At 43.0% G+C, this 25,820-nt stretch overlaps 1 protein-coding gene across 1 annotated transcript in view; it reads left to right on the top strand.

The window, feature by feature from the left end:
• LOC126482345 (kynurenine 3-monooxygenase-like) overlaps positions 1 to 25,820 on the top strand; it is a 180,724-nt gene that overhangs the window by 61,114 nt on the left and 93,790 nt on the right. Inside the window, exon 3 of the mRNA XM_050106426.1 lies at positions 17,659 to 17,864. Within this exon, the coding sequence (XP_049962383.1) occupies positions 17,659 to 17,864 (206 nt within the window). The remainder of the gene's footprint in view (positions 1 to 17,658; positions 17,865 to 25,820) is intronic.

The raw sequence follows: 25,820 nt of genomic DNA, 5'->3' as shown, positions 1-25,820 counted from the left end.
TACCTCGGTCTTAATTCATATTTTAGAGATTATCACTCCTCAGCTTCTTCTATATGTTGGCAATACATCCATATTTCTAAGGACATTATCAACAGATGCCACATCACGTGATCACAGATTTATGAACATTCACCTAGGTCAGAACTATAATGTGTTCGATGGTGTAGATATTTCAAACATATTCAGAAAAGTTTTTCTTGTTGATATTTGAGGTAGAGTTAGAATATTGTACACATATGTCCACTGTTCGGGAGAACATAGCTGGAGACTGTATTTCAGACTGTGTAAAGAGATACGGCTCAGGTTTTTAGTATCAGGTTCCAAGACCGTTCACCGGGAGTTTCCCAAGACATGGAATGCAGCCAGACCTCTCAGCAACGTAATCACTTCCAACAAAATCGAGAGATGCTTTCGTTAAGCAAATGCAAAAATAGGTTTAACATCATGTTAAAATTTAGACTACAACATTAAATCTGTAATGGTAGGACCAAGTTTCGGGATTCAGGCGTGTATAAAATTAAGTACAAGGACTGCTGTTCACGGTACATAGGGCAGACCGGAAGGAGTTTTCAAATTTTATTTCAGGAGCACCATATACTCGCAAAACAAAACCGCGTTTGAGACACATATGGCAGAATTAAAGGCACTATCATGAACATAGATCGCTTCATGGATATGTTACAAAGATCCTAAAAGGGACGTTTACTAAACATCTTGCAAGAATCCGAAAATTAGAGTCACAAAAAACAAACTCCGGAACAGAAAAAAAGGAATAATGTAAGTTAAACTTGGAAGAAAGAGAGAGAGAGCGTGCAAAATGACTGCTTAGATTTTGCTGACGATTTAGCAATCTCAGTAGAGAGCCTACACGATGCAACGAAATAAAAAAAATAAACTGGAAATTTGTGGTAAGGTCTTATGGGACCAAACTGCTGAGGTCATCGGTCCCTAAGCGTACATACAACTTAATCTAACTTAAACTAACTTACGATATGCACAACACACACACCCATGCCCGAGGGGGAAGCCGCACGAATCGTGACAAGGCGCCCCTAGACAGCGCGGCTACCCCGCGCGGCGATGTAACGAAACAGATAAACATTCTCCGAGAAGTAGAAGAAAAACTGGATTACAAATCTGTTTTGAAAAAGCCGTAACATGACCAACATTAAGGGTGCACAAGCTGGACAAAGCAGTTAACATAAACAGCACCAGAAAAATGGAAATAGCATTCCATTTAACGACAATCACGTACAGGAGTTGGACAAAAATACGAAAACAGCGCAAGAAATGCATGATTGATCGTAAATGCAGATGCAAGCCAAGCCAGCAGGATCCGCTGTTGTATTTTACTATGAACAGCACCTGTGTAGTGTCTTCAGTACGTTGCGAGTGTCAGCCGTGACCAGAGCAGTGTTTTGTGTAGTTGCGAATGCATTATATTGGAGTTACGTGAACTCGAATGTGGGAAAGTTGTTGGTGCTGGAATGGTGGTGCTTCCGTAACCAAGGCAGCCGAAGTGATTGGTGTTTCAAAGAGCCCCATATGGAAGATTTATACCATATACGGGGAAAGCGGAAAAGCATCATCCAGCAAATCACAACGTGGATGAAAGTGTGTGTTAAATGATAGTGACAGACTGTCACTGAAGAGGATTGTGAGACCAATAACAGGATGACAGCTGCAAAAGTCACTGCAGAACTGAATGTTTCGCTCGCGAACCCTATCAGCATCAGAACACGAATGGAGCTCCATAAGCAGGGAATTGGAGGGCGAGATGGAATTCTAAGACCACTCTTCAGTGATGCAAGGCCGGTAGCAGGAAAATGTGGTGCCAAAGCCATATTTCCTGGATTATGGACCAATGAAAGAATGTCATTTGATCGGATGAGTCTTCTTCCACACTGTCCCCAATTTCTGGTTGAGTTTACGTCCCAACAGTGAAACTTGGAGGAGGTTCTCTGATAATTTTGGGAGCCGTATCGTGATACTCCAGGAGGCCCATTGTTACCTCGCAAGTTCGCATTGTTGCCAAGGATTATGTGACCATTTTGGCGGATATGGTCCACACCATTGTACAATATTTTTTCCCTAGCGCTGATCCTGTGTTTCAAGACGACAGGACCCCTGTCCACACAGCTTGCATCGTCCAGGACTGGTTTTGTAAGCATGAGGATGAACTGTTATGTCTTCCCCGGCCACCACAGTCACCAGATCTCAGTATTACTGAGCCTTTGTGGTCTACTTTGGAGAGAAGGGTGCGTGGTCAGTATCCGTCTCCATAATCGTTACCTGAACTTGCGCTGTTTTTCAGTAAGAACGGTATGAAAAAGCACTCCGTCTGAAGGCCACAAGTGTGCCGTCGGGACCATCCGACCGCCGTGTCATCCTCAGCTGAGGATGCGGATTGGAGAGGCGTGTGGTCAGCACACCGCTCTCCCGGTCGTTATGATGGTTGTCTCTGACCGGAGTCGCTACTATTCGGTCGAGTAGCTCCTTAATTGGCATCACGAGGCCGAGTGCACCATGAAAAATGGCAACAGTGCATGGCGGCCACGCCCAACAGCGCTTAACTTCGGTGATCTGACGGGAACCGGTGTATCCACTGCGGCAAGGCCGTTGCCAAGAATGTTACAAGGTTCCCTTGAAAACCATACAGGACCTGTATTTATCCCTTCCAATATGACTGGAAGCTGTTTTGAATGGTGACGGTTTTCCTGCACCGTTTTAGAGATGATGAGGAGTTGTTTTTTGATGTTTCCATATTTTCATCCACCCCCTGTACAATAAAATATCCTTACCTGTTAGTACAAAATTGAAGCATTACAAAGGGGTGATTCAAACAGGGAGTCTTCATGCCTCAGAAAGCATCGCCATAAACGCAGTCAAGCAGTTAAATAACTTGGTAAAGAAAGAAGCAAGAACAATTTACAAAATTTTTTGTTCAAAATATCAAAGCTGTATTTAGAAGCTGAGAAACAACAAGAAGGTGTATGGAAAATATGAATATAGATACGTCGAGAAAGCGGTACACTACATTCTCTGGCCATTTGAAAAGAATGGATAACAAGAAACTGACAAAATAATATTCAACTTCTTTGATAAAAATGCATAAACTCAATTTTCGTCTTTTACGGAAGTTAATCTACAGGAGTTGGGAAAACAGACAAAGACATAATAAACAGACATTAACTGCAGGAAAAGTTGAATAAAGTCAATGTTTCACAGAAAAAAATACAAAAAAAGAGAGGAGCAGCACGATCAGAAGAAAGAAGAAAACATCAGACAGCCAGAATGAAGAAGTATTGGGAAGCCAAAAAACCGGACGAATGCGAGTGCGACTGGCGTTCCGAGGATTCAGTACACATTTAATTGTGTAGCCTATATAGATAGTTCATACAAAAAATTTTATGAGTGAGTTTGCGAGTATCAAAATATGTGACAATTGGCCATTTCTTTTGAGTGCCTTTACTTAGATGCTTATATTTCTTTCTCCGCCAAGGGACCGTTGACCTTAGCATTTGACATAAATTTCAACTTGATACCTCTATCCGCTCTTGAGTAAAAAAAGAGTAAAGAAAAGACGAACAGACGAACGGAACGGAGAAGTACTTGACACATAAGGGTTCCGTTTTTGCCGATTGAGGTTCGAACCCTAAAAAATAGGAAAAGAATATGATTTAAAGCATCTGCCTCACTTGGTCTTTAGTTGGCTAACTTCGAATAATAATAATCATAACAATAACAACAATAACAGCCAGCCGGGGTAACCGAGCGGTTCTAGGCGCTCCAGTCCGGAACCACGCGGCTGCTACGGTCCCAGGTTCGAATCCTGCCTCGGGCATGGATGTGTGTGATGTCCTTAGGTTAGCTAGATTTAAGTAGTTCTAAGTTCTAGGGGACTGATGACCTCAGAAGCTAAGTCCGATAGTGCTCAGAGCCATTTGAATTTTTTTCTTTGAACTTTTTCGATGTACTCATTCAGTCCTATCTGGTAAGGATCCCACACCGCGCAACAGTATTCTAAAAGAGGACGGACAAGCGTAGTGTAGGCAGTCTCCTTAGTAGGTCTGTTGCATTTTCTAAGTGTCCTGCCAATAAAACACAGTCTTTGGCTAGCCTTCCCCACAACATTTTCTGTGTGTTCCTTCCAATTTATGTTGTTCGTAATCGTAACACCTAGGTATTTAGTTGAATTTACGGCTTTTAGATTAGACTGATTTATCGTGTAATCAAAGTTTAACGCGTTCCTTTTAGCACTCATGTGGATGACCTCACACTTTTCGTTATTTAAGGCCAACTGCCACTTTTCGCACCATTCCGATATTTCTTCTAAATCGTTTTGCAGTTGGTTTTGATCTTCTGATGATTTTATTAGTCGATAAACGACAGCGTCATCTGCAAACAACCGAAGACGGTTGCTCAGATTGTCTCCAAAATCGTTTATACAGATAAGGAACAACAAAGGGCCTATAACACTACCTTGGGGAACGCCAGAAATCACTTCTGTTTTACTCGATGACTTTCCATCAATTACAACGAACTGTGACCTCTCTGACAGGAAATCACAGATCCAGTCACATAACTGAGATGATATTCCATAAGCACGCAATTTCACTACGAGCTGCTTGTTTGGTACAGTGTCAAAAGCCTTCCAGAAATCCAGAAATACGGAATCGATCTAAATCCCTTGTCAATAGCACTCAGCACTTCATGTGAAAAAAGAGGTAGTTGTGTTTCACAAGAACGATTTTTTCTAAACCCATGTTGACTGTGTGTCAATAGACCGTTTTCTTCAAGGTAATTCATTATGTTCGAACACAATATATGCCCTAAAATCCTGCTGCATATCGACGTTAACGATATGGGCCTGTAATTTAGTGGATTATCCCTACTACTTTTCTTGAATATTGGTGTGACCTGCGCAGCTTTCCAGTCTTTGGGTACGGATCTTTCGTCGAGCGAACGGTTGTATATGATTGTTAAGTGTGGAGCTAATGCATCAGCATACTCCGAAAGGAACCTAATTGGTATACAGTCTGGACCAGAAGACTTGATTTATTAAGTGATTTGAGTTGCTTCACTACTCCGAGGATATTTACTTCCACGTTACTTATGTTGGCAGTTGTTCTCGATTTGAGTTCTGGAATATTTACTTTGTCTTCTTTTATGAAGGCATTTCGGAAGGCTGTGTTTAGTAAATCTGCTTTGGCAGCACTGTCTTCGATAGTATCTGCATTGTTATCGGGCAGAGTAGGCATTGATTTTTTCTTGCCGCTAACATACTTCACATACGACCAGAATCGCTTTGGATTTTCTGCCAGGTTTCGAGACAAAGTTTCGTTGTGGAAACTGTTATAACCGTCTCGCATTGAAGTCCACGCTAAATTTCGAGCTTCTGTAAAAGGTCGCCAATTTTGGGGATTTTACGTCTGTTTAAATTTGGCATGCTTGTTTCGTTGTTTCTGCAACAGTGTTCTAACCCGTTTTGTGTACCACGGAGGATCCGCCGCGTCGTTTGCTAATTTATTTGGTATAAATCTCTCAATCTCTGCCAATACTATTTCTTTGAATTTAATCCACATCTGGTCTACACTTATGTTATTAATTTGGAATGAGTGGGGATTGTCTCTCAAGTTTTCTTTGAACCTTTCAGCAACTGTATCATTTGAATTCGGAGGTCGGTAAAAGGATCCTTTTATTATTTTATTCCGGTTGCCAATAATGACCTGTGCCCATACTAACTCACAGGAAGTGTCTATTTCAATTTCGCTACAAGTTAAACTACTTGTGACAGCAACAAACACGTCTCCGCCAACCGTATTTAGCCTATCCTTTCAGAACACCGTTAGGCTCTTCACAAAAATTTCGGCTGAGCTTATATCCGGCTTTAGCCAGCTTTCAGTGCCTATAGCGATTTGAGCATCAGTGCTTTCTATTAGCGCTTGGAGCACTGGTACTTTCCCAACACAGCTACGAAAATTTACAACTGTTATACCAATGGTTCCTGTATATACGTTTTTCCTGTGTTCAGCCTGCACCCTTTGTGACTGCAGCCCTTCTTGTGTTTTCTCGAGACCCTCTAACCTAAAAAACCGCCCAGTCCACGCCACACAGCCCCTGCTACCCGTGTAGCCGCCTCCTGCGTATAGTGGACACCTGACCTATTCAGCGGAACCCGAAACCTAACCACCCTTTGGCGCAAGTCGAGGAATCTGCAGGCTACACGGTCGCAGAACCGTCTGAGCCTCTGATTCAGACCCTCCACTTGGCTCTGTACCAGAGGTCTGCAATCGGTCCTGTCGACTATGCTGCAAATGGTCAGCTCTGCTTTCATCTTGCAAGCCAGACTGGCAGCCTTTACCACTTCTATTAGCCGCTCGAAACCAGAGAGAATCTCTTCTGATCCAAAGTGACACACATCATTGGTACTGACATGAGCCACCACCTGCAGTTGCTGCACCCTGTGCTCTTCATAGTATCCGGGAGGACCCTTTCTACATCTGGAATGACTCCTCCCGGTATGCACACAGAGTGCACATTTCTTATCCTTCTTGTCAGCCATGTCCCTAAGGGGCCCCATAACGCGCCGAATGTTGGAGCTCCCAACTACCAATAAACCCACCCTCTGTGATTGCCCGGATCTTGCAGGCTGAGTGGTTTCCTCTAAAACAAGACAGGCGACAGCATCTGGCTCAGCGACAGTGTCAGCCACAGATAGCACCTGGAACCTGTTTGTCAGACAAATCGGGGAGGCCTTATGTGCGGCCGCCTGGGAAGTCTTTTGCCACCTGCTTCGCCCCGGGGCGACCTCCCACTCGACCACAGGTGAGGAGTCAGACTTAGTGCGAGCAGTTACTGGGTTGGCCACCAGTGAGGACCAATTGGAGGACTCTGACGTGCTGGACATCCGTTGGATCCCCACGGCCTGCCCACAACAGTTGTGCCCATCCACTGCAGCCTCAAGCTGTGTAACGGAAGCCATCACAGCCTGAAGTTGAGAGCGAAGCGTCACCAACTCGGCTCTCTTCCGCACACAACAATCGCAGTCCCTGCCCATACTAAAGACCATGGAAAACTAAAATATGCAGGTAAACGGACTATCGGCACGTGCTGCGCAATTCTACTGTATATCCTGACGAAAACGCTCGAACTGTGTCTAGTAATACGCAGATATTCAAAAACCTAACTACCGAAGCAATCAGGTTGAACTAAATAATTTGACCCTGATTTGGAACTTGTAATATGTCACAAAATCTGTTTACTTTCTGGCGCAAACGAAAACGCGAGAACTGTGGCTATTAGATGTTAAATTCACACGCAGAAACACAAGAAACTATACTATTAAAGCACACAGACGATATAATAAAAATTCTCTCCCGGTTAGGAACTCGTAAATGACAAATGCGGTTACTTATCTGTTGCTGCGTCCGTCGCAGTCGGCTACTGCCGCCTGACTAAACTGATAGTTGTCGCTTCTGGTTGGCCAAGGCGATAGTGACGGGACAGCGAGAACACGTGCGTTGGACTCGATCGGTAAATGGTTTGTGGGGCTCCTACGCGGCCCTCTTCCCAGTACACGGCGACTGCACCGCTCAACTCGCAGCACGTCATGGGAGAAACGTCCGTCCCTAGTAGCTGAGTGGTCAGCGCGACGGAATGTCATGCCTAACGGCCCGGGTTCGACTCCTGGCTGGGTCGGAGATTTTCTCCGCTCAGGGACTTGGTGTTGTGTTGTCCTTATCATCATCATTTCATCTACATCGACACGCAAGTCGCCGAAGTGGCGTCAACTCGATAGACTTGCACCAGGCGAACATTCTACCGGACAGGAGGGCCTGGCCACACGGCATTATGGGAGAAACGTGGCGGAGACACCCCAACGGCTACACCATCTGCATGCTCTCTGCCGGACGAATAACATGTCTTTGTGATTCCGTGTACTTTTTTTCCCTTTTTCTCTGATCAGTCGCATGTTTTAATCATGGACACACTTGTCGATTCCTTATTGCTTTTAATACATTAAAACGTAAATAGTGTGCTTATCGTAATAACTGATTTTTATGTATTCTCGAGAAATATTTATTAATAAAGTTTGTAAGTTGAACGGCCTTACTAATAGGTTTTAACCTGACTGCAAAGCATTTATACGCAGCTCAGTCACATTAATGTGACCACCGCCTTTGTTCGACATCAACGTGCAGGAACCACTCACAGTCGGCAGGAGGCAGCACTAGCAGTGGAGGGTATATAAAGTGAATCGGATGGATGTAGGAAACAATGCTATTGTATCTAGTACCCAGGAGATAACCTATGTGGAAGAGTCAGATATCACACATTTATTCATAGTCTGACAACTGACTCAGTCTCAAGAACATGACGTAACTTCGTAACAATAGAAGCGGGGTTTAAGTACAATTGAGAATCACCAGAAATAGACTGCACAACATACGCCTTCTCCTTGCTTTAAAGTTAACTAAAAGAACACTCCTCTGAAAAGTAACTTGTAAATTTCGTCCCACAACTCGGCGGTATTAGTCCCTTTGGAATATAAAGTTAAGTCTTGCTGAGAAGGAAGCGAAATCTTCGAAGTCTGACACAAAGTTAAAGTTGTGCGGAGCAAGCAGCGAAATGAAACTTTCTGCGAGATTAAAACTGTGTGGTGGACCGAGACTCGAACTCGGCCCTTCCTCTTCGTGGGAAAATGGTCCACCGACTGAGCTACGCAAGCACGACTCACGAAGACTGAAACTTGGTGTGTATTTGAACTTATGCATCGAAGTTTAAAGTTTACTTTAGCGCCAGTTGTAAGTTGGCGGTTGATGTGGTCTCTGTTAGGGCTCTCGGTGGTGCAGACGTCTCGTTCACTCCCTCGTTCATTTTCCATTGTGTGTCGATCGTCGAGTCGAAATGGTGATAAAACTGCAATAAAAGTAATTTACCCTTATCAGTCTAACAGGTGCACTTCTGGCCCCAAATGACTTACGCGTCTTGCATTACATCATTGGTCTTTAAGGATGTCTAGCCTTATGGTCTTTTTGTGGGTTTCTGTAACAGACTCGCCGGCCGGAGTGGTCGAGCGGTTCTAGGCGCTACAGTCTGGAACCGCGCGACCGCTACGATCGCAGGTTCGAATTCTGCCTCGGGTATGGCTGTGTTTCATGTCCTTAGGTTAGTTAGGTTTAAGTAGTTCTAAGTTCTAGGGGCTGATGACCTGAGAAGTTAAGTCCCATAGTGCTCAGAGCCATTTGAACCATTTTTGTAACAGACTCCGTCTAACAAGGAAACGTCACCAACTTGACCACATATCTTAAGGAGAAAGAAGCACGTTTGCAAGATATCAGCAATCTACCCCGCGGGAAAATTTGGAGCATAATTCTGGTAGTTCGCAGTTACACCTTCTGAAAGTACAGCGTTCAACTTTCGAGCGCACCAGACGTTTGCCGCTCGGCCCAACCCACTACAGCCACCTGATTCCTAAGCGTGAAGTACCATACAATAGAGTGAGTAAGTTGATGAATTATTGTTTTCACATTGTTAATATGCTCTGTTCACGTGTCAAATGGCGCAGTTTCTAATCTGTAGCTTGTGCCAGAGAGCCCTCTGCTTCAAACATTTTATGTTGCGATTCACAAGCACAGTTTAAATGAATGAAACTGATTAGTGTGTCACTAAAGAAGTAGCTGTGGTGCGTTATTTTCTTTGAAATTTAAAGTAAGCATTGTCAACGTGAAGTACATTTGCAACAGATACGCTGATCTTCAACGAGATTGACACGATCAAATTGTAAATACAAATTACTTCTTTTCATAATAATTCTGCAGTCAGCTAGGCTAATCCAGTTTGATTTTGAGGCCTGTATCTAGCTGTAAAATGGTAATACAAGAATATCGAGAAAATGATTTTGAACATACACAAGGTGATTCAGCTGCACCTAGCAGATCGTTTAATGCAACCCGCAAGACGTCTGTATCAGGACGGGAATCCACACAGGTGGCAGCCATATAATCGATAAAACTTCTCTCTCAGATCTTTGGGCGACTGTTAGCAACCGGAATTATACTGTAAAAAATGAGAGGACTGATCATGAGATACATGGTAGTTTTGAACCAAAATATTCTTTACGTCTCCCAAACTTATCCAAATGTCTCCTATCTTTCTTTGTGTAATTAGGGGTGTAGTTATACACGTTTTGCATGACTCTGTAACCTCCGTTTATAATACTTACTCTTTTGTAAGGATGTTGGCTTATAAAGTTTGTTTCACCATCAGTAACAACGATATTAACAGGAGATAACAATTTTCTGGTATATAACATCTGAACCATTTACGGAAGACTAAGTACTATGAGTGGAATAAACTTACAGTGACATCCAAAACCTGTACGACTATACCGCGCTTATTACTCAAATAAAGATTGGGAGACACTTGGATAAATATGGCAGAAGTACGGTGTATCTTGATCCAAAAATACTGTGTAACTCATAGCCAAGTCTCACTTTGTTCTTTACGGTATGATTAAGTTTGCTTACAGTCACTCAAAGCTCAGAAGGGCACTTATATCGATTACGTAACTGTCGCCTGTGTGGATACCCATTCTGTTGGAGACATATTGCGGGTTGCATGGATACCCTACCTGAAACAGATATAGTGCGGGTTACATATATCGAATCGATAGGGGCAGCTGAATACATGATGTTGACATACTACATGCTCATATTACTTACTAGCTCTGGCGTAGAATAACGTGTTCTTGAACAAAATTTTAAAGCCTCTTGGGCAAACGTGGCCTCCTCTCTCCGCCCCTTCCCTTTCTTCGCCTTCAACACCCCGCGAATAGAAGGTGTCTGGTTGTCACTCGGTTGCGCAGTACTTCGCTCCCGGGCATTTGGCGGCTGCTGTGGCGCGGAGCGTGTGTAAGTAGGCTGTTTAGGTTTTTTTATTGGTAACGCCACCTCTGTATGAAAATCACTGGCTGTGCTGTGTGCAGTCTGTGGCTGCTTTGCATTGTTGTAATACTCGCCATTGTAGTGTTAGGCAGCTGGCTGTGAACAGCGCGTAGCGTTGCGCAGTTGGAGGTGAGCCGCCAGCAGTGGTGGATGTGGGGAGAGAGATGGCGGAGTTTTGTAATTTGTCATGAACTGCTATATTTATATATGATGATATCAAGGTAAATACATTGTTTGTTCTCTAGTAATATCTTTCATTTGCTAACTATCCCTATCAGTAGTTAGTGCCTTCCATAGTTTGAATCTTTTATTTAGCTGGCAGTAGCGGCGCTCGCTGTATTGCAGTAGCTTGAGCAGCGAAGATTTTTGTGAGGTAAGTGATTTGTGAAAGGTATAGTTTAATGTTAGTCAGGGCCATTCTTTTGTAGGGAATTTTGAAAGTCAGATTGCGTTGCGCTAACAAAATATTGTGTGTCAGTTTAAGCACAGTCATGTATAATTGTTGAAAGGGGACGTTTCATATACATTTCATTCCATTGCTGTAATCTGTAACACCTGAGGGTATAATTACAATAATCCTCAGGGGGGTACACGCTTACTTTGTGTACCATGTGTTTGGCAAGCACAAAGAGCCCTAGCTAATATGGTATTTGCTTATACAACTTTACACTTCGGTACCATATTTCTCTAACACACAAATTACACAGCTATCTGATCATTTAACTGAGAGATAAACATTTTTTTACTACATCAGTGTCACATGTTTACGCAATACACAGTTGGGTAACTTCACACTTATGAAACTGTATTTTGTCTGTACTTTGTAAACTGTTCATATTTTTTCGGAATCATTGTGATACTATGAGAGCTTTGAATGATGTATTTGGTAAGGGAGCATGATTTTAAAGTACGTTTGAGGTAGATGACACTATTGAAATAAGCAGAGAATTTTTTTTAGGTTTTGAAATTATTACAGAAAGCTACGACATTTTTGAGATTTGACTGAGGTGTTATGATGTTATTATTACGATGACGATATGTACTATGCTGTTGAGATATGTTTATGATCAATAAGATGAGGCTACCGTATATGAGGAATAAGAAGTATGTTGGAAACCAAGAATCGTGCTTTAAGAGTTATGAAATGTGCGTAAATGCGTGACTGTATCACAATGCTGACGAATATTTTATTTGGACACTTATATTTATAGAATTTTCTTTCTACAGATTTGCAACGCTAATTCTTGACCTGTGAAATATTTTTATGTGAGACTGTCACTGTAGTGGAAACTGCTGTTGTAAATATTTCCGTAAGAAAGTTAAGTGAGCACCTGCACGTAATGCGTCGCGGGCACCCACCTGGGCGACAGCCGCCCGAAAAAAAAGCCATTAGCCTTTCAGCGGCACAGATAGAAAAAAAAGGGGACGTTTCACGTCTTACGAACAACTGCTGCGCGCTGTAGTTTAAATGCTGCGCTTTCAGAAGGTCATAATTCCGTACTATCAGAATTATGGTCCAAATTTTCACCCTGTATCGTTAGCTGGGTCTGAGATCTAACATGTGTGCTTTTTTTCTCCTTAAAATATCAGGTCAAGTTGGTGAAGTTTCCTTGTAAGTGCCTCCCCTTCCAACACGTCTGGGTGAATTGCGATGTCGCTAGCAATAGCAGTGAATGAAGAACTCCGGACTTGCTCGCATGCCATGGAACGAACTGGATTATCATCTGGATATTTGTTGTGCGTTCTGTGCAGAGTTCATTGTACATTTATGAAATGTAAATGAAAATTTTGATGCTAAAAGCAATTGTAAAAAGTTCCTCAAGGTTGCATGTGCATTGTGCATGCATGTAAAATCGGAAAGTTCTTCTGAAAATAAAAGTTTTGGAGTCCTAAACGTTTGCTGGATTGAAAGTCACCGACACAAGTAGAACTAACTTCAGGCGTACCGCAGGGTGATGGTGTTCGGATCCTTGATCTCCGTGTTTTATATTAATAACCCAGCCAACAATATTAACAGCAACCTCAAGCTTTCCGCAAACCTGTAATGAAGTGATGTGTGTGTGAAATCTTATGAGACTTAACTGCTAAGGTTATCAGTCCCTAAGCTTACACACTACTTAACCTAAATTATCCTATGGACAAACACACACATCCATGCCCGAGGGAGGACTCGAACCTCCGCCGGGACCAGCCACACAGTCCATGGCTGCAGCGCCTTAGACCGCTCGGCTAATCCCACGCGGCGTAATGAAGTGAGATCTGTAAAATGCTCCAAAAATATTCTGTCAGATCTGGATAAAATTTTAAAGTAGTGCAAAGATTGGCAACTTCTACATCTACCATTACATGGTTACTCTGCAATTCATAATCAAGCGCCTGCAGAGGCCCCATTGAATCACCTTCAAGCTATCCGTGCGAGCTCTGATTTCTCTTATTTTATTATGATGATACTTTTTCCCTATACGGCGGGGAGGAGGGACACCAACAAAATATTTTCACTCCCTAAGGAGAAAGTTGGTTAAAATTTCTTGAGTAGACCCCACTGCAACGCAAAACGCCTTCGTTTTAACGATTGCCTCCCCAGCTTGGGGACCGTATCCGTGGCACTTTCTCCCCTATTTCCTGATAATGCGAAACGAGCTGCCCTTCTTTGAACTTAATGAATGTCCTCCATCAGTCCTAAATGATGCAGATCCCAGACCACACATCAATACTTCAGAAGAGGGCAGACAAGCGTAGTGTAACCAGTTTCTTTTGTGGCCCCTTTGCATTTTCTACGTATTCTGCCAATAAATCATAGTCTTTGGTTTGCTTTCCCCACAAAATTATCTATGTTAAGACTCCAACTTAAGTAATTCCTGACTGATATCCCTAAGTACTTAGTTGAATTTACAGCCTTTAGATTCATATGATTTATCGCGTAACCGAAATTCAGCAGATTCCTTTTAGTACTCATGTGGATGACTTCACAACTTTCATTATTTAAAATCAATCGCCGCTTTTCACACCATACAGATATTTCGTCTAAATCATTTTGCAATTGGTTTTGATTCTATGATGACTTTACAAAACGGTAAATGACAGCATCATCTGCAACCAGTCTAACAGCGCAGCTCAGATTGTCTCCTAGATCGTTAATGTTGATCAATAATGGCTGAGGACTAAGAACACTTCCTTGGGAATCGCAAGGTATTACTTCAGTTTTAATCGATCACTTTCCGTCAGTTACTACGAACAGTGACTTTTCTGACAGGAAATCACGGATCCAGTCGTACAGATGAGGTGGTACTCCGTCGACATGCAATTTGATTGGAAGTTGCTTGTGAAGATCAGTGTCGAAGGTCTTCTACGTAACCAAAACTATGGAATCATTTTGACATCCCTTATCGGAGCATTCATTACTTCGTAAGAAGAAAGAGCTAGTCATGTTTCACAAGAACGATATTTTTTTGAATCCGGGTTGCCTATTTCTGAATTAATCGTTTTTTTTTTCAAGGTAATTCATAATGTTCAAACACAGTATGTGTTCCAAAATACTATTTCAAATCGACGTTTGTGATATTGGTCTGTAAATGAGCGGATCAGTCGTACAGTCTTTCCTTTCTTGGGTACTGGTGTGACTTCTGCAAGTATCCAGTCTACAAGCACTGATATTTTGACGAGCGAGAGGTTGTACATGATTTTTAGGTATGGAGCTATTGTATCAGCATACTCTGAAAGGAACCTCTATGCTATATAATCTGGACCGTAGGCCTTTACTTTATTGAGTAATTTAAGCAATTTCGCTACACCGAGGATATCTACTTCTAAGTTACTCATGCTGGCAGATGTTCTTGATTCGGTTTCTGGAATATTTACTTCTTCTTCTTCTTTGGTGGAGAATTTCGTACAACCGTGTTCGATAACTCTGGTTTAGTGGTTTAGTAGCACTGTCATCAGTAACTTCACTACTATTATCACGTTGTGAAGGTATTGATTCAGTCTTGTCACTGGTGTACTTTCCATACGAAAGGGTTTCGGAGTGAAAACTTAACTTACTTTAAATGTTCAAAATTATAAAATTGTGCATTTGACAAAATGAAGAAACATAGTATCCTCTGACTACAATATCTCTGAGCCACAATCGTAATCTGTCAACTCATTTAAATATCTTGGTGTAACAGATTGTAGGGATATAAAATGGAGTGATCACATGGGCTGAGTCGTAGGTAAAGCAGTCTAAGAGCGCAGCTCAGATTGTCTCCTAAATCCTTAATGTTGATCAATAATGGCTGTCCGCCGCTCGTGGTCTCGCGGTTGCGTTCTCGCTTCCCGAGCACGGGGTCCCGGGTTCGATTCCCGGCGGGTCAGGAATTTTCACCTGCCTCGAGATGACTGGGTGTTTGTGTTGTCCTCATCATTTCATCATCATCCAGGAAAGTGGCGGAATTGGGCTGAGCAAAGGTTGGGAAATTGTACGGGCGCTGATAACCGCGCCGTTGAGCGCCCTACAAACCAAACATCATCATCACATCATCAATAATGGCTGAGGACTTAGAACACGAATTGGCAGCATATTGGCAAAAAAACAATCACGCTACGGATGAGGCTGCTTGCAGATCACTTGTACGTGTTATCTTAGAATATTGGTTTAGTGTGAGTGACCCACACGAAACAGGACCAACAGACAATATTGGACTTAAGCAAAGAAGAACAGCACTTACGGACACAAGTCTGTCTGACTTACGGAAGTGCGTCATACAAATCTTGAAAATCCCGAATTGACAGACTCTTGAACGTAGACACAGATTATCCTGCTAAAGCCTGCTTAAAATTTTACAAGAACCGTTACTAAATGAAGAATCTAGAGATATTTTGGGGTCCCCTAACTGACACTCCTATAAGGCCGGTGAAGACAAAATCAGACCAATCAGATTGTGCAGAGATCCTTTTAAGCAGTCATTCTTCCCGAACTTGAGACGGGTTTGGAATGATAAGAAACCCTAACATGTGGTACCATGTTAAGTACCTACTGCCATGCACTTCACGGAGGTCTGCAGAGTCCAATGTACATGTAGATGTGTTAAAATTTACTGCAGGTTTCTGTTTTCATTCATGTAGTAGATATAGTTTCCTGAAACACGTATCGAATACATCCAATGGATTATGTAAATGAAGGCTGCGACAGTTAAATGAAAAAATATATAAATCTGCGTTAGTTACAAAAATTTATTATATCTACTGTGTGTTTCGATGGTTAATCATCATCATCAGGTGAAAGGTGTCTTCTCCATGGTTGATAGGGAAAAGCACTGGTGAATTTGATTTTGTGCAGTGGCATGTAAGACAGCCAAAAGGTTATGTTGAGATTTGGACTATAATGGAGTGAATTAACCACAGAACTTACAGATATAATATAGCAAATGGTTCGAAGATGTTAAAAATACCCACAGATTAAGTGAAGCAGTATTTGTGCCGCAGTCTGCCGCTGAAAATCTCAGTTGCTTCCCATTGATTTTATACGATTTTGTTATTGTATAGCAAAGATGTGTAACTAAAAGAGTGTTTTATGGTATATATATTTTGTAATAGTAGGAAGTGACAAATACTTTTTTCGTGGAAAATGGTTACGGATAAATAAAAAACATTTCTTTCCTTCGTAAATTTTGAATTGCTTAAACTAAACCTCTCCCTCTCTCCCCATAGGGTGGGGTCTGAGAGAGGAATTAGAGTTTTACGACGAAACAAACAAAACTTATTCGAATCTGCGGAAAAAATTAATATTTATGTCAACAGTTGTAAAACTCTCAAACCCCACCCTATGGGGAGAGAGGGAGGGTTTTAGTTTTAGCGATTCAAAGTTTACGGAGTAAATAAGTATTTTTTATTCATCCGAAACCATTTTCTACGCAAAAATGAGAAAATGGATTTTCTTGAATTACAGCGCCAAATACCAAGAATCAAAACAAATGTTAAAGACAAAATGTACGTAGTTTTTATGTAGAATCTGATTATGCAAAAAAATGGGGGTTCCCTTTTGAAATTTTAAAGTTGCTGGGGGGGCGGGCTAATTTTAGCACCAGCAGATGTCCCCCTCGAAAATAATCAACTTTGCATTCTACACATTTTTCCTTGTGAAGCTTATTTTTCGAGTTATTCTCGTTTGTCAACTTAAAATTTACACCCTATATATTAAGACAGATTTCAAAATCGGGTAAGGAAAGGTGAGAAAAATTTCGTTGGGAGAGGATGTGGAGGGTGTAGAAGTGTAATGTTGAGTGAATGTGGTGGGAGAGGTGCGGTGGACTACCATGATCTCAATGATCTAACTAGGGGGTGGGTAGTGTCGAGTTTATGGGTAATGTAGGATATTCGGAGGTGTTCAAGATGGATGAGCAGGCATGGGAATTTTATAAGTTGGTAGAGGATGTCGGTGGGGAAGAGTAAGCGGATCCGAAAGACAAAGCGGAGTGCATGTCATTCAAAGGCAATATAAAAGGACGGTCAGCGGAAGTCCATGTCATAGTGGCATAGCAGAGAAGTGTCACCTCAGTACAGAATACAAGCGGTTGGTACTTTTGTTTGATTGTTTGTTTGTTTGCTTTTTTACTGTTTTCAGTGTTTTCTTTTCTTTCTCATTTCTTGTGAACACGGACTTATCTTTTTGAAACAGCTTGTGAGTTGTGTGAGGAGGTGCTAGCTGAGCTGGGACGTGTGTGCCGTGTTGCAGACATCCGGCGGACGGAGCACGTGCGCGGCCGGACCATCAACCTGACGCTGTCGGCGCGCGGTCAGGCGGCGCTGCGGCGGCTGGGCCTGGAGCGCGCCCTCGTGGCCGAGCACGGCGTGGCGCTGCGAGGCCGCATGGTGCACCACGCCGCCGGCGCCGGCGCCGGCGCTCTCACCGCCGTGCCCTACGACCCCGTCGACAACCAGGCGCGTCCACATCACTCTAAGCCACCACACGCCCCACCTCTTCCCGCCCTGTGCATGCCTCTTCACGTGGAGGCCGGATACTTACTACACACATCATTCTCCATAATGTACACACATCAACGAAAGTTTCTGATAACCTCTGTATTTCGAAATTCGTGGCACAGAAAACAAAAAGTAGCTGTCATGCATCCCTATATATTTCATTTGTGTCCAGATCACCAAATCAAAGAAACAAATACACTGACAGGGGAAAAAATTACACCACCAAGGTGAAATTGTGCGACATAAACGAAAGTTGCTTGGTGTGTTTCTGCAGGAGAGCTTCTGTAAAATTTGGAAGGTAGGAGACGAGATACTGGCAGAAGTAAAGCTGTGGGTACCGGGCGTGAGTCGTGTTTCGGTAGCTCAGATGGTAGAGCACTTGCCCGCGAAAGGCAAAGGTCCCGAGTTCGAGTCTCGGTCGGGCGCACAGTTTTAATCTGCCAGAAAGTTTTTTTATTACAAAACGGTTACCTCAAGGACAGCTCCGAGCCAGACGATCTGTAGCATACATTCCGTTGACCCCAAACAATCACCATTTTCGAAGGTTCAAAGGTTCAAAGGTGTGTGAAATCTTATGGGACTTAACTGCTAAGGTCATCAGTCCCTAAGCTTACACACTACTTAACCTAAATTATCCTAAGGACAAACACACACACCCATGCCCGAGGGAGGACTCGAACCTCCGCCGGGACCAGCCGCACAGTGCATGACTGCAGTGCCTTAGACCGTTCGGCACCATTTTCGACTTCAGTGGTGTCAAGCGAGAGCATATTGGAGGGGAGGGAGGAGGTCTGATGTGTTTTCTGATGAAAGCTAGTTCTCCCTCGGTGCCAGTGTTGTTAGTTAGGAGGAGGCAAGTTGAGGGTCTGCAACGAATTTGCCTGTGTGCTAGACGCACTGGACCTACACACGGAGTTATAGTCTGGAGTCCGATTTCGTATGACACCAGGAGCACTCTCGTGCTTATCCCACTCGTTCTGTCTCGCAAATTTATGCATCAGTGTGGTGATTCGACATGTTGCGCTGTCATTCATGAAAAACATTCCAAGGAGTGTTTTCGAAGAGGATGACGCTCCTCCACATACCGCTGTTGTAACCCAACACACTCTACAAAGTATCGAAATGACACGTTGGGCTTCTCGAGCACCATATCTGTCTCCAGTGAGCACATATGGTACATCATCGAACAACAACTCCAGCATCATCCACACACGGAGTTAATCGTCCCTGTATTGATCGACTAACAGCAACATGCCCGGAACACCATCCCATCACAGCGCGCTCATCTGCCAGCTTGCATTCAACATTCTGATGGTTACGCCGGTTCTTAATATACCTGCATTTCACATTTGCAATGGTTTATCTCGCACTTACTAATAATCTGTGATCTTGCAATGTTAATCACTTAATATGTTACCTAGATAAAACTATTCCCGACATTTCATTACTCTGAATTCATAACTTTTTGTGTTGCAATTTTTTTTCGTCGTTCTATTTGAATACCCCAAAATCGCCTTTTTCCCTAGGAGCGGAGCGGGGGTGGGAGGGGTATCCACTGCACTCCTGAGAAATGTCAGTACTTGGAGGAACGTGCCTTTTCTCGGATGCAAGCTGGAATCCATCGTGTCACACCATCGATGATATGATCAATCCAGCCTGGTAGAAATGTCCTACTCTTCAATGGCGAGTCGTGGAAAGTCGGGCAGATTACCTTGTTGTCAATGTCCGAAAACAGCTCATTTTAGTCGATCCCTTACATGTCTAATTGGGTTCACGTTCGGAGGAAACGCAGGCCACTCTATTCTGATGATTCTACTATTCTGAAGGAACATGTTCACGAGAACAGCACGACGACACCCAAGTTATCACCCTCAAGATGAAATTGTACCAAAACGTTGGCGTTGCGTCCCAGTATTCGTCGTAAAAACTCTTCCCTGTAACGCAGTACAGTGAAATTACCCTCAGCAAACAGGAGATGTGTACGGTGACCCATATAATGCCAGAATTAGAATTAGATAACAACCCAGTCTGCAGTTATATAAGAAACAAAGTTTTCTCATTCAGCAGTAAACAAAAACACCCTGAAGGTCACTTGCAACAGTGACCGGAACGTCGATAGTTTTACATATTGACAGTGCGGTCACAAACCCAGAAAAATTTTATTGGCTGTTCACAAAATCATATTCACATATACGAGTACTCCCTCAGAACACTGTAATATAATTTAGACTGTTGCTTTAAAAAGATATTTGTCCTTGCTGCTGATGAAATATGGAAACTGCATTTAGCAAGTGAAATAACGTAGGGCGAGTTTTGCTTGTAGTCTTATCGACATCAGTGACACAAACAATAACTTTTAGTTGCAAAGTCAATTCTAATGCTGCACCCAATATTTAATACTTGAAAAGAAAAACTAGTCTCTTGAAATCATGAACGAGGAATGAAACCAGTTTGATTTGGACAGCATTGATCGCTCTCTGTAAGTCTGCAAAGTATAAACTAAACACATCTATTTCCCTTGTGCGACCAAATATTTCCAAATTAATATGCGCCTTTGAATACGTGCTAAAGCTTCCAGCAGTTCGTCGCGTCCAAGTTACTGCGCTGCTGGGTGTTTACCTCGCGGCTGGACCACCTTGCGCTGTTCAAATAACTTTCGGGAATGCAGCCGGGTGACGCACACACACACACACACACACACACACACACACACACACACACACACACACGCTGTACCCACCAGCGCCATCAGCCATCACAACACATCAAAGATTGCCGACGTCATTCGTTATCGATAGTAAAAATAATAATCAACGGGTGAAATAGCATTAACTATGTCCCTCTGTTTTTTGGCAAGGGAGAGAGCATGAATCCAAGCAGAATTTAAACAAAAACGGCCTTATCTGTTTATAAGGCTACTGCTGATTTAATTACAATAGCTACACTTTCTCAATAGCTGGAAGTGCATGCCACAATCTGTGTTGTTATATTGCATAGGATAACCGGTGCCAAGACTGTTCTGCAATGGCGGATTTACAGAGCTGTTATAAGCGTGTGTGCCGCTTATGCTTAGGACACCGGTCCTCTACAGTCCTGAGAGTCTGACAAATATATGACATGCGAAAACTCCAAGGAATACGGTAGACACCTGCCTTACGCAAACCAAGATAATACTTTACGGAACCTAAAAGGACCCTGATCTTAGTGGTCGAAAAACACACTTCACATCATATTTCCGCAAAATACGACCAGTCCTGTTTGAAATGTTCCATGCGTAAGGCAAAAAGGCTGTAAACTTTAGTGTCACCTCGGTATTATCATTCAGCCGGTGCACAGTTGATCGATAGTGCTTCGCACGTCTGGTCTGTCTTTCACTATAACCATTCTGACGAAAGATAACTTCGAGACGGGCTAATTCTGCTGAGAAACTCTCAAGGTCCGAGATTACATAGGGCCTGTTAACCGAGGTACGAAGTACCCCTTCACGTTTAGTGGGATGGTGATATGAATCAGTGTGAATAGGCTTCCTATAAACGGCGTGTCCCAACGTACCATCAACCTCCCTCCAAACCAACATATCAAGGAAGGGATGACAGCCATCCTTTTCCACCTCCATCGGCAAACAAATATTCCGATGGATTTAACTCAGGTGTTGCAAAAAGTCGTTATCTTTCCTGAGTTTGTTTGCAAATCGAGGTTTTAAATTCCCTTGCAGAGAGCTTACTTGATTCAGTTATGCGTTGGACATGGCAGGGAGCTCTCCCGTCGAAATATTGCCAGTTGTCGACGACGTCGCCCGGCTGCAAGCCCGTAAGTTGTTTGAACAGTGTATACGCCAGGAGAAACAGATCTTTTAACTTGCGCTGATTTCTTCATTCGTTCCTAATTATAACTGGAGTAAAAATTGCGCTCCTCCGGATTATTTGTTTCTCCAATTCATTCAAACTATCAGCGCATTTCCTCTTGTCACACCGGTCGAACTTTCACTCCACAAATTTGCGATCCTGAATACGTACGTTGCCACCACACATCAGGCTATTGTTAGAACACAAATACAAAACAAAACCGTTTCACTCTGTAACACCACACAAACCGACTTTTATTTCTCACTTGCAGAAATTAATGCCGCAGCACAACAGTTTAAGGTGACCACACATGTAACTGCAAGGCTGACGAGCATGTTTGCTCAAGAACTTTCTGCAAACGTATTCCATTGTTCTGTATGGTAATTTTCTGGAATCAATCGGGCAGTTCCAGCTGCTGAAAGGCTGATCTTTTATCAGTTATGCAGTCTTGAAATAGCATAACGACGCGCGAAATGGTTCAAATGGCTCTAAGCACTATGGGACTTAACATCTGAAGTCATCAGTCCCCTAGACTTTCAGACGTCTTGTGGATGCGAATTTGCAGTCCAAGTGTGCTTGTCGTGTACCGCCGTTAACATCGAGACATCGGCTCAAAAATGGTTCTAATGGCTCTAAGCACTATGGAAAATAGTCCCCTAGACTTAGAACTACTTAAACCTAACTAACCTAAGGACATCACACACATCCATGCCCGAGCCAGGATTCGAACCTGCGACCGTAGCAGCACCGCGGTTCCGGACTGAAGCGCCTAGAACCGCTCGGCCACAGCGGCCGGCTAACGACGCACAAATAATGGAGCGTGTTTACCGAAAATGTGCATGCTAGCACAACCAAACTTCAATTGTGAGGTAATCTTCGAAGGGGTCCTACGTCGAGCGACATGAAGAAAATCAGTTGTCAGTTGCTGGAATAGCTTTATACGAGCAGAGTAAATGAAATCCAGTCTTGCTTCAGAAACCGTAAATCGAAAGCCTATTACTTTTAACGAAATACAAACCAATTGAAGCTGTCACAGGCAGGCATGTTGTAATAAAAACACAAATTCTTCCAGAACTATAGAAGGGAAAAATGGAAAGTATTTGTTAATTTGGTGCAGGAACAAATGAGGTTCATAAGTTAACAATATTTGAGATTCCATAGCCCAATCGGCTCGCAAGAAATTTTTAATCAATGGTGCAATGATTGATAGGAAGATTCAAATATATTTCTATATTGATCCTGAATTGATTACACAAATCGTATGGATATATCTTCACCTCACAAAGCAATTTAATGTGAGAATAAGTTTTTTGTTTCATTACCGAGTCTTTACACCACACATCATTTTTTCTCATTTTTTTACGCACCACAACGACGAAGCCGGACAAAACGAGCAAACTAATGCTTGAACAAGCAGGCTTGTAGTGAGTGAAGGCGAAGGGGATTTGTCCATGCTTGCAAAAATCCTCGCACATGCATGCTTGTCGATCTTGTAGTTAGATTGTGTGACGATGTTACAGACTTTTAGCAACGGAGACGGGTAAATTTGTCAATTTAAGCTAAGGGACCCCTGTTTGGAAGAAAGCGAGTCGAAAGTTATAACCAGAAATCGTTCTAATGCCTCTGACAGTGGACATTTTCTACTGCAAGCTCCTTGCTTTTCATATTTTGGAACGAGGTATTATGGACCAAAACAAGGAAAAAATATTCAGTAAACATAGGCTGTAAAGAGCATACCTTAAGAGCTATGAGCACTTGTTCAGAGTAACAGATGTGTTTCACAGCAGCAACAACAATAACGGTGTATGTATTCCACTTTCAGATATATCAGAACCATTTTCGCTTATAACTTTCGACTCAGTTGTTGCCCGACCAGGATCCATTACGTAAAAATAGTACGTTTCCCTCTCTCCACCATCCGTGAAATTTTGGAACATCATCACGGAATCATCCTGTATGTTAGACACTGAGCAATGCTAAATCCTACAACATGCGGCCCCGTACCACTCAGCTGTTGGTCGTCAAGTATCGCCTCAATTTACAGTCTTCCCATCGCATATCAGACATGCTCTAATGGTGACAGATCAAGGGACAGGCACGCCAGTAAAGGATCCGCGCTTACCTCGAGGCGTATTTGGTATGAGCTGGAACAGGGAGTCTTGGTTGGCTGGTTGGTTGATTTGGGGAATGGGACCAAACAGCGAGGTTATTTCAAAAGAACCATCCCGGCATTTGCCTGAAGCGGTTTAGGGAAATCACGGAAAACCTAAATCAGAATGTCCAAACGCAGGTTTGAACCGTCGTCCTCCCGAATACGAGTCCAGCGTGCTAACCACTGCGCGAATTCGCTCGGTAACGGGGAGTCTTACATCATGCTGTTGGAATATGCCAGTCGATACTCGTGAAGTGTATGACAGCAAGGTTTCCCATACTTGTCACCCACTGACGTGAATTCAGCCTGCCTTCAATAATTAGCAAATCAGTCCTGTTCTCATATCGAGTTTCCTACGGCACAATTCCAGGAGTTAAAGAAGTATGGAAATCGGAAACTGCTACTTCCTGTGACGACTCACCAGGCCATCTACGGAGTCTTTGCCGTCGATCTGACTGCTACAAACTAGAGCGAGAATTATCGCTCAACACTCCGGCATTCTACATAGCGTTCCATTTGACGCTAGTTCTACAACATGCATGACTTTTATTGCATGTAGTATAGTGTCAGCGATGCATATCACATAGAGATTTCAACCCAGCTTCCAGCAGTTTACTGCCTGCGGTTCGTGGTGACACTGTGCATGTCACCTCTGCACGGATTTCAGCTGTTATCCTTCTGTTCATCAGAGCCATTCGAACAATCTTGCCAAATTTTCCTGCCTCCTCTTGTTGCCACATTGTTGTCATGAGATATGTATCCATTACATTAGAGCCAATTGTCTGTGTGACCTCTCGGTATGACAATCCCATGACCCTCATGCCAATAATTCCGAAAGATGGTGTTGGGATGATTGTGTACATGAGCTGGACATCCTGTGTTGCAATCTACATCTACATCGACACTCAGCAATCCATCTCATGGCGCGTCTAGTCATTTCTTTTCCTGTTCCACTTGCAAATACAGCGAGGGAAAAACGACTGTCTATACGTATACCTCCTCATCTTCGTAGTTCTTATGCGACCTGTATGTTGGAGGCAAGAGAATCATTCTGCAGTCATCTTCAAATGCCGGTTCTGTAGATTTTCTCAGTAGTGTTCCTCGAAAAGAAAGTCGTCTTCCATCCAGGGATTCCCATTTGAGTTCCTGAAGCATCGCCGTAACACTTGCCTTTCATTCAAACCTGCCAGTAACAAATATAGCAGCCCGCATCTGAATTGCTTGTCTTCCTCTGATCCGATCTGCTGCGGATCCCAAACACTCAAGCAGTACTCAAGAATAGGTCGCATTACATCCTATATGCGGCCTCCTTTACAGATGAACCACACTTTCACAAAATCCTCCCAATAAACCGAAGTCGACCATTAGCCTCCCCTACCACAATCCTCATATGCTTGTTCCATTTAATTTCGCTTTGCAGTTTTACGCCCGGATATTTAAACGGCATGATTGTGTCAAGCGGGACACTACCAATGCCGTATCCGAACATTAAGGGTTTGTTTTTCCTGTTCATCCACATTAATTTACATTTTTCTACGGTTTGAGCAAGCTGCCATTCATCACACCTCCTATAAATTTTGTCTAAGTCAGCTTGTATCCTCCTACATCACTCAACTCTGACACCTTACCGTGCACCACAGCATCATCAGCAACCAGCTGCCGATTGCTGCCCACCCTCTCCACGAAATCATTTATGTATACAGAGAATAACAGCGATCCTACCACACTTCCCCAGAGCACTCCTGACGATATCCTTGTCTCTGATGAACACTCGCCATCGAGGACAGCATTCTGAGTTCTACAACTTAAGAAATCTTCGAGACACTCACATATCTGTGAATCTTTTCCATATGCTCGTACCTTCTTTAACAGTCTGCAATGGAGCACCGTGTCAAACGCTTTCCAGAAATCTACAAA

This window comes from Schistocerca serialis, chromosome 5, assembly GCF_023864345.2.
Source record: "Schistocerca serialis cubense isolate TAMUIC-IGC-003099 chromosome 5, iqSchSeri2.2, whole genome shotgun sequence".
Taxonomy (NCBI): domain Eukaryota; kingdom Metazoa; phylum Arthropoda; class Insecta; order Orthoptera; family Acrididae; genus Schistocerca; species Schistocerca serialis.
Note: the sequence above shows the minus strand (reverse complement) of the source record. Positions and strands in the feature narration are given on the sequence as shown.